This window comes from Mangifera indica, unplaced genomic scaffold, assembly GCF_011075055.1.
Source record: "Mangifera indica cultivar Alphonso unplaced genomic scaffold, CATAS_Mindica_2.1 Un_0008, whole genome shotgun sequence".
Lineage (NCBI taxonomy): Eukaryota > Viridiplantae > Streptophyta > Magnoliopsida > Sapindales > Anacardiaceae > Mangifera > Mangifera indica.
In genome coordinates, this window is record NW_025401100.1 from 426,425 (window position 1) to 436,155 (window position 9,731).

A 9,731-nucleotide genomic window follows, 5' to 3' on the forward strand; every position below is an offset into this window, starting at 1 on the left:
TTTATTGTATTAAATGGATATAAATGAGAAGTCATCATCACAATCCTTATGTAGCAATTTATCATATCACCACTGCAATGCAATCTCTCTCTCCTGCTTGTGTCTGGTGTGAATCTAATGTCAAAGTATTGATTGCCAATCAGAGTTAGCTTAAAGATAAACACTATATTCCATAGATTCTCAGCCTTCTGCAGTGAAATTGTTGCCAAAATCAGAAAGCATGGGCCACAGAATTTAAGGTATTTCTTTTCCATTCCGAAAGTTGATAAACAGAACAAACAGATGAGATTTATGAGCCCCTTGACTAAGGTTGTTTTCATTCAACCACAATATTCTCTGCCCATGCCCTCTACATCTACTCTCTCTCTTTCTCTCATCCTTAATTTTCTGTTATCATTAATTTATTTCCAATCATCACAATATCTTATATAAAAAACCTTTAAATCTCTTTCTATAATCTTTGCTGAGTAAACTTGTGTCATGGAGCCTTCAGATATTTCAAGCTACTCCAGTCCCCTTGAGCCACTTGATCTCTTTCCAAGTGCAACACCAAATTCTCACGACTCTGAGCCATTGCTAGGGTCTTTACAGGAAAAGAAGAATGCACATGGGGAAGAAACAGAGGATGTGACAGTGGCCTTGCACATTGGCCTTCCTAATTATTCACACTGCTTCAATAATCTTAACTTAAAGGGAAACGCAAATGTAGCAGCTCAACAATACTGGATACCGACTCCTGAACAAATACTCATTGGTTTTACTCATTTTTCTTGCCATGTTTGCTTCAAAACCTTCAATCGCTATAACAATCTTCAGGTACATGCAATGACAATATCAACCTTTTCTCAGTTTTAATAATTAATAGAGATTGTTTTGTAACTATGAGAATTCTGTGGCAGATGCACTTGTGGGGTCATGGATCTCAATATCGGAAAGGGCCTGAATCGCTAAAGGGAACTCAACCACGAGCTATATTAGGCATTCCATGCTATTGTTGTGCAGAAGGGTGCAAGAACAACATAAACCACCCAAAGGCAAAGCCGCTAAAAGATTTTCGAACTTTACAAACGCATTACAAGAGGAAGCATGGACTCAAACCTTTCATGTGTCGCTACTGTGGCAAATTCTTGGCTGTGAAGGGCGACTGGCGAACTCATGAAAAGAATTGCGGCAAGCGTTGGCTTTGTGTTTGTGGGTCAGATTTCAAACACAAGAGATCACTCAAAGACCACATTAAAGCATTTGGCTCTGGCCATGGCCCTTTTCCTCCGTCATTTGATGGTGTAGTACTTGAAAATGCTTCATCTTCTGTAGTACTTGCGTAAACAATGTTCAAAAACCACTAGAATAAGGCGTAAATGGCATTTGGTGCAACTACTGGATCTCTTTTTAGCTTGTTGATTTGGTTACAATTATGAGCAGAAAGATATTTTAAACTTCTAATATCAATTAGATTAGTGAATATTAGATCCAATATACTAGTTATTGATTAACATGCTGCGTTTTAAAGCAATTATTTGTTTGGCTTGTTGATTTGTTTAAGTTGGTTAGCATTTTTCAGCCCACCGTAATGATCTAGCTATCAAAATTGGAATTGTCGAAACCTTTGTTTAAGGACCAAGTTCCATCTATGTATTAAACCTTGGGGATCATAGATAAGCACCGAGTTAATAAGCAAAGAAGAAAAAGAGTTCAATTAACTGACAAATGGCTTCTCTGGTGAGTTCAGAAAGTTAGCATCCTCGTGCAGTTTGTGTTCCATTCCCAGGTCAAGGCCACATACATCCTATGCTTAGACTAGCAAAACTTGTACTACAAAGGCTTCCACATCACTTTTGTGAACACAGAGTTTAGCGACAGTCTTCTACTGAGGTCCCAAGGCCCTGAGTCTCTCAGCGGCATCTGCACTTTCCGTTTCAAGACCATCCCCGAAGACATTCCTCCATCTGATATTCAGTCTAAACTTAGCGTTGCCTCTCTGCGTGATTCAATGAAGATATCTTGCTTGGCACCCGTTAAAGTTCTTATATCCCAACTCAGCAACACACCTTTGTCAAATGTTCCGCCAGTCACTTCACTTGCACTGTATCTGATTTTATTATGAAGTTCACTAATTATAATATGGCCATTGTCATGATTGTCAAAGTATGAGTGTGAGATGTATGCAATTTATAATATTATGGAAAATAAATTATAATAGCAACGATTAGAGTTTATGAAAACTCGTCAATTTATTACATGTGTTTGAAAATTTTTACAAAAATGTGTGTGCCAAAGTGGAGTAAAGAATGAAGATTAACATTATGATTTTTACTTATTTTGACCCAATGATCAAAATGTCTACAATCATTAGTTTGTGGTTCTGTACAAGAACTTCTCCTCTCACCCCTGTTTTTTACATACAATTTTTTGGAGAGAATGTCTCATCTGTTTTCTCCATTAAGTTTTGGGGGGTCGTGTGTAAAAAAATTGAAACCCCTTTAAAAGAGTCCAAATGATTAGTTGGGCTTCACATGCTGTAACATGATTCATTGTCGCATAAAATCAGCCCAACATACTTATAGTGTTACATTTGAAAACACTGTATATAAATAAATTACACAAATAAATTTGTATAATTTATTTTTATGCATAATTTTATTTTAATTTATAAACAAGTTTTCTAAGTAAAATATAGCTAGTTTTACAGTTAGAGTGTTAGGTCAAATTTATACCACTCGCCTTTGTAGTAGAACTAAATTTTATCAAGGTTGATAGCTTATACTTTATAGTTTATATATAATACAATATTAAATTGTATTGGCCTTTTCAGGGTGTCTTGATGACCGGATGAATCATGATCGTTGAATTGAGTTGACCTTGATTGATCAATTTCATGATTATAATATGATTTTTGTTAACTTAAAAATGAAATTGAAGAAAATATATTCGAACCATTTACATATCCACTGGAATCACAAGTTTGTACAGAAACAGCAGCAACAAATGCAGTGCCATATTGCTGCAGGTGCTTCTACGAGCGCTCACACAAGGGTTGAACACTGAGAAGTAGAAGGATCCATCAAGGCTGGTAACAGATACTTCCTCCCATTAATCCCCTGCGCATTGTAGCTGGCACCAGTGGTAGGATCTGTTAATACTTCCCCGGCGTAACCGGGGTACGCCCCTTTACCGTACACCCCAGGGCAAGCGGAAGATGCCTCGAGCGGCGCGTCAGCTGACCCGAGAAAATAGCCGTTTCCGAAAGGGTTGGTCACGGTTCCAGCCAAAAGAGCGGCTATATTAATAATCATGCCATCCACGCCAACGTCTCCATTTGGTGCGCCCAGTGGTTCAGTCTGTGGTCCGTAGATTGGTTGGTGGAATGGCCAGGCACATTGGCCGGGACACTGACTCACTGAATTGCCAACCCAAACGAAAGCCGAGTTTCGTTTTGGGTTTGAGTCATGAAAACCACAGTTGCTCATGCAAAATCCCTCAACAGCCACGTCTTTTGCAGTTAAAACGAGAGTTAACCCACCTGGTTTGGAGTTAACTTTTTGAGCCAACCCAAACACCTGATGTTTCTTCAAGATTTTTCCAAAAGAGCAATTTTTATCGGAGAATTGGTTTGACAGGTCAACATGAGCCGCCTTTTTCCCAGCTTTTTTTAAGTAGGTTTGGATGGTAAGCCACCATTTGGACACGGAGGGAGTTGCAGACTCTTGATTTTGTGGGTTGAGAGAAAGAAGAAAGTCAACGACAACAGATTTTTGAACTGGAGAAAATTCACCGTACCAGAGAATGGAGACAGGAAGGTTTCCTTCAAGCAAAGTACCCTTGTGATAATTTATAGCCATGGGAGGTGGCTGATACAAAGAAGTTAGCTTTCTTGCCCCTAGGCATAAGCTGAATAAATTCAAGTTGAAAAGAAAAAGCAAAAGAGACAATTTCCAGGACAATTGAAAAAAAGCCATTTGGAGAGTTTGTGAGAGAAGAGAAGTATTTTAGTGGTGAGAGAGAGAGTTAACTGTGCCAGTATATATAGCTGAGAAGATGCATGAACTGAGCTAGTGGGGCTGTTCAGTAGCTTTCACTAGCAACTATCCCAATTAGTTTTTGTTTGCAATTTCTCAGTACTTTAATAAAAAAAGAGATCACGAGAACTTAAAATAAGATAGGATAAGACTTCATCGCAAGAAACGAAAAGTAAGAAAGAATCTATCTTTTTTTCGGAGCTTTTTTTATTTTTCTTATGTTCATGGATAATGGCTGGAGTTATATGGGTTGCATGTGTTAATTCTTCTCTCAATGTAGCTTTGCAACTGAGCTGCATCAATTTTAGAGTTTTTCTTGGATCGATGTTTACATATATTAACTAAAAGTGCAACATCTTAATATCAGGGAGGTCGTTGGGTTCGATTATTCTTTAAATGCCGTCATTGATAAGGTCGCTGTGATATTTAAAAGGGCATTTGTTTTGTTCTAGGCGTTAGGAGGCTCTAAAAAAGAATCTGTATGGCCTTCTGGTGTGTAGGTTCATGGTTTATTATAGAGGGTTTTGGCTAAAAAGTTCACTGCACTTACCCTTCATCATCAGGTATGGGATTCCTTCCAAGACTTGATGATCAGCTGATAAGAATTAAACTCTGCACTCCAAGCCTCCCCATGCTTGTGGGGTTACTATAGCCATGCCTGTATCAGTAGTGGCTCACGTACAATAAAGGACGGTCTCCATACATATACATTAACTAAAAATTTTCAGTCTATCCATAAACTGTGAAACTTGTAGAGGCGCCTGTTCATGCCAGAATCTCTCTGAAAATTTCTCCAATGTTGGCAAATATTAATATTGTTTTAATTTAATAAAATTAAGATAAATATATAGTTCAGCAAATTGTATTTTGTAGGTATACTATGATCGATTTTGTTATAACAACATAAGTATAGACTATTAAATTTATGGCTTCTTCTGGAAAAACCCAATAAATTATTATAAAAAGAGGTTACATTCCTTTTTTCAATTAATGCACGAAATTTTATCCACCAAAATATTATCATCTTGGGCGCATATGGGAAGTAAGACTAATTTCACAAGAATCGATTGGATTCAAAGGCAATTTTGGATCAACTATGACGCATCAAGTTATCTGAGTCACAAAAATTTTTAATGTTTGTATAACTTATATGTGTATGAATTACATGATTACTGGTTACTTCCATGAATATATATGATAGAATTCGGGTGATTAACATTTAATTCTACAGTATCTTCCACAGTAAATCATATGGACGTGGGTTCATCTTCCACAAGGTTCATTCGGCTGAGTGGAAACTATAATTGCCACTTGAATATTAACTAAACTGCTGGAATTAAAATATATGTAAGGATACGAAATTTCAAAGCACCCCTCGTGCAAATTTGAAATAATCAAAGGGTGGCCATGTTTGCAAGTATGGGAACAGGCCTGAAGTCTTGAGCCTCGAGACAAGCTGGCAGGAGAGACCATACTCGACTTAATTGGAAGCAGGTGGCATCCAAGGAAACTCAATGAGTTGCCAACGGAATAATATATGCCATATTTATTATACATGTTTCCAAGCATAACGTTACAAAACTGTGACTTGTGAAATTGGCTGAATTCATTTGAAATATTACAAATCTGTGACTTGTGAAATGACCAAGTGGAGAAGTTGGGTTTGACAATGCGTCTCTGGGCAATTAATTACTTCAACTGTGTCCTTCCAGGAAAATGAGCTCAGGCCCCAGTCTTATTGACTTTGTGAGATATATCATTATCAACAAAGGTTGTTTCCAGCGAATTCTGATACAATAGTTGCTGGAAGAGGCAGGTGGTTAGGTTGACTAGAAGCATGGCAGAGAAGACCAAATACGGTCTCTATGGGCTGCCTTTTTATGTATTATTTGTGTCTATATATATATATATATATATATATATATATTTATATATGAATCTTGGCATTTAATTTGGTAAAAGATATGGTTGGTTTAAAAATCTATATTCAATTTTCACCATGCCTGTAGGAGTGTCAGAGAGGCTTACGGTCAAGTAGTCGTCATATAGCTGTTGCCTGTAGGAACCATATTAAGAATGCATAGCATCTTGTGACCATGTGAATGAAAAGGTATTCTACCATTCTTCTTACTTGCAAGATTATTTTATTTTCAAAAGAAGAAGCTATATATAAATAGTCAATTGTACACATAGCAGACACTAGCTAAATTCTGGAAATCTAGTTTCTGCTCTTTAGCTGTACGTCTTCCTGGAATTAAATAACCTGTAGACAAGTTTGCCGAGTTGGAATTGCATCTGAGAGTCAAGGAGGCAGCCAAAACATATAATTTTCCCTGCTGGGTTAAATGGCAACCAACACAGAAGGGCATCTAATGAATTGTGTCATGTACATGCAGCCAAATAATAATAATAATAATAATATATTATTATTTTTATATAAAAATTACGCATATAATTTTATTAAGATAAAAATTATAAATTAATCTTAACTATATTTCCTCGGTTCACTGTTACTGAAGACTGCCTGTTTCACATTCTCCAAAGAAAAATATATATAAAAAGCAAGATTGATTAAATGAATCAAGCAGATAATTACATTTTATCAACCAGAGATTAAACTATGTTGTGGCATCAGTAAATTGTCATACTTCCTGTTAAGAATGGAATGAAACAATTTTTTGTGAATATATATATATATATATATATATATATATATATATATATATATATATATATATATATATATATATATGTATATCAGTTCTTTCGTAAAGCTATCTAACATGTAATTTATAAGCAGGAATGAATGTAATAAAGGAAAATAACATGTTATTTCTATTAAACACTAAATTTATAATTTTACCCATAAAATTAAATCTAAAAATTAAAACAGAAAAATAAAAATATAATTGAAAAGAAATGATCCAAGACTATCACAGGGGATCGGAAGCCAAAATTGTCTGTGAATGATTATAATTTTGGAGACGACAAGTTACATAACATCGTTTGAATATAAAATAATTTAGAAAATGTGTTTGAATGGAGTGGGGTATTCTAAAAATAAAAAAAATTTCTTAGTGTTTGGGTTTAAATTAAAATTCTTTAACAAAAGCCAGAGGGATCAGAGTAATGAAAATTTGGCTCAGAGACTCACTACAAAAAACTTAAACTAGTTAAACTTGGCTCAGAGACCCGGGAGCACAAGTCCAACTAGTTCAATAGTCATGAATGACTATGCACAAAGAGTACACGCCCATTCATGACAGTTTCTATGCAAAAATTATATAAGACACGTTATATAGATAAATAATTATGTATTATTATGTAATTATATAATTGAAAATAAAAGATAACCTAACATCCAATCTTATATAAATACATAAAAATTATGTATATAATTTTGTTAAAATTATATAAGACACGACGTACAAAATATGAAGTTTTTTACACAAAGTCTTCTTATGTAGACAAAACACCCAAAAACCGAGGGAGAAATGAAGAGGTCAAAGACCAAGGTGTGTCAACCTATAGTCCGGAAAGGCCCAAGACAAGGCATATGCCCTAAGTCATGCCTCTGGGTCTTTAGCATCCTTTCAACATATTTGTCTGAGTCTTATTTACGTAGAGTAAGATAATACCCCATATAAGAAAAATTAATAACTAGAAATACAATATATACCCTAATACTTTGGATACACACACACATATATATGTATACATAGTGAAAAAAGAAGTTGATAAACACAGAGACAACAACAGCAATTCATAAGTATGTTAGCCATTGAGACCTGGACAAAGAGAATCCATGCACGATGGTCAAGTAATTGAGTCAAATTTCTATTGCTAGACGTCATGTCAGTGGCTAGTCTAAGACAGACAATTACAATATAATTAGGCTTGGTTACAGTCATGATAAAGGAACATTAGCTTATAATAATATTAATTAAATAAATATTATATTTATCTATTATAGCCGAGGGAACAAGAACGTGGTTGCAAGTATACATAAAACAAACAAGGCAGCTTAGCTTGACATCCGGTGATGAAACGGAAGGACTCATCAGACAAGCTGGATTTCTCCCAAGGCGCATTTGCGTGTATCGGTAACGGAGGGCATTGTAAGTGGACACCTTTGCAAATACATTCCCTATGGCAGGTAATACACAGGGATTGGCAATAGAGAGGGTATCCCAATTTTCATCTTCTTTTTTGTAAAAAATATGAATCTTTGTCTCTATTATAGAATAAAAATAATTTCTTGTTATTTTTTTGTAAAAAAAAAAAAAATCTTCTCTTTATCTTTTTTTTGTTTTTACAGAGAAAAATCTTTTTTTCATACTCTTAAAAAAAAATTTCTTCTTTATATTCTTTAAATACAATATAAATATATTAAATAACAAAATTAAATAAAATTAAAACCAATAAACTATTTTAAATATCACAAATATAATATATTAACTGTTTTAATATGTATAACAAAAACATAAATAAATTTAAAAAATATAAATAATATAATACTAAAAAAATATATCAGTATTTTAAATAAATATATTAATATAAAAGAACAATAACAGAGATGAGACAAGACAAAGAAGAGATATATATATCCTCGTTTTTTATTATAGAGATAATTTTCTTTCTCATTTTTGTCTCTATCTTTGTTAGGATCAAAAAAAGTTGAAACTCTTACAATTAGCTCGAAATTACCGTCACTAATAATGCATTATTAAAGTTCTTAAACTTTTGCATCCAAGAGTAGTTTTAATGATAAAATAAGTAAAATTCTCCGGTAAGAGTAGGGCTGGATTCGAGCCGAGCCAGCTCGGGCTCGAGCTCGGCTCGGCTCGGTTCGAGCCCGAAACGAGCCGGGCTCAGCTCGGCTCGATCGAGCTCGAGCCGAGCCCGAGCTGGCTCGGGTTGGCTCGGTATATTTTTTTAAAAATTTTTTTATACAAAACGGCATCGTTTTGATTTTTATATATATACAAAACGGTGTCGTTTTGATATAAAAAACGAGCCGAGCCGAGCCGTTACCGAGCCAAACTGAAAACGAGCCAAACTCGAGCCGAGCCGAATTCGGCTCGAGTCGAGCTCGAGCCGAACTCGAGCCGGCCCTCAAAAAGCCAGCTCGGCTCGAATCCAGCCCTAGGTAAGAGAGTTTATATTCAAGACTTGATGAACCTGTATTAAAATCAGATATTAACTTATCTGGTATACTCCGATAAAGTCCTTCATAAACTTTTGGGTAAATCCTTGCAAAGCAAGTTTAATACTGATGTACACCTATTTGTACATGTGTTGCTTTGCAAAATAGGCCAAATGTCTCCTTCCCACTTGATTTTTTATTAAACACTAGTTCTTTTAAATAAATTCATTAAAGTCATTTTTCAATTTTATCAATTAAAGGATTTTTTCATAATTTTTTTTACAAAATATAATAAAATTAACATCACTTAAACCCCTAATAATATAAATAAATTATATTTTCATCATAATTATTTTATTTATTTTTTTGATTTTTTTTTTGATTTTACCATTACCATCTCTAATAACCTTCTTATCTCTTACCATATTTGTGAATAAATATTAAAATTAAAGATAAAATATTTTTTAATTAAAGAATTCTATTTTTTTATTATAGATTTTAAAATAATTAAAAAAATTAATATACAAATAGAGAAATTATATTCCAAACTCAAAAATTTATAAGTGAGT

At 34.3% G+C, this 9,731-nt stretch overlaps 2 protein-coding genes across 2 annotated transcripts; one reads left to right on the top strand and one right to left on the bottom strand.

Annotated features, from left to right (window-relative positions):
* The first annotated feature begins 480 nt into the window (after positions 1-480).
* LOC123205563 (protein TRANSPARENT TESTA 1-like) lies at positions 481-1,411 on the top strand. Its single transcript, XM_044622552.1, has 2 exons — positions 481-816; positions 900-1,411. The coding sequence occupies exons 1-2, from the start codon at positions 481-483 to the stop codon at positions 1,323-1,325; spliced, it is 762 nt and encodes a 253-aa protein (XP_044478487.1). The 3' UTR covers positions 1,326-1,411.
* A 1,465-nt stretch (positions 1,412-2,876) lies between these two features.
* Positions 2,877-4,005, bottom strand: LOC123205528 (protein PHOSPHATE-INDUCED 1-like). The gene has a single exon (XM_044622498.1). The coding sequence runs from the start codon at positions 3,954-3,956 to the stop codon at positions 3,024-3,026; it is 933 nt and encodes a 310-aa protein (XP_044478433.1). The 5' UTR covers positions 3,957-4,005; the 3' UTR covers positions 2,877-3,023.
* Positions 4,006-9,731: the final 5,726 nt, after the last annotated feature.

Bases quoted from the DNA above. Each gene is read 5' to 3' on its own strand.
- LOC123205563 (XM_044622552.1), top strand. From the start codon at position 481: ATGGAGCCTTCAGATATTTCAAGCTACTCCAGTCCCCTTGAGCCACTT. The intron at 817-899 runs GTACATGCAATG...ATTCTGTGGCAG, and splicing joins ATCGCTATAACAATCTTCAG to ATGCACTTGTGGGGTCATGG.
- LOC123205528 (XM_044622498.1), bottom strand. From the start codon at position 3,956: ATGGCTTTTTTTCAATTGTCCTGGAAATTGTCTCTTTTGCTTTTTCTT.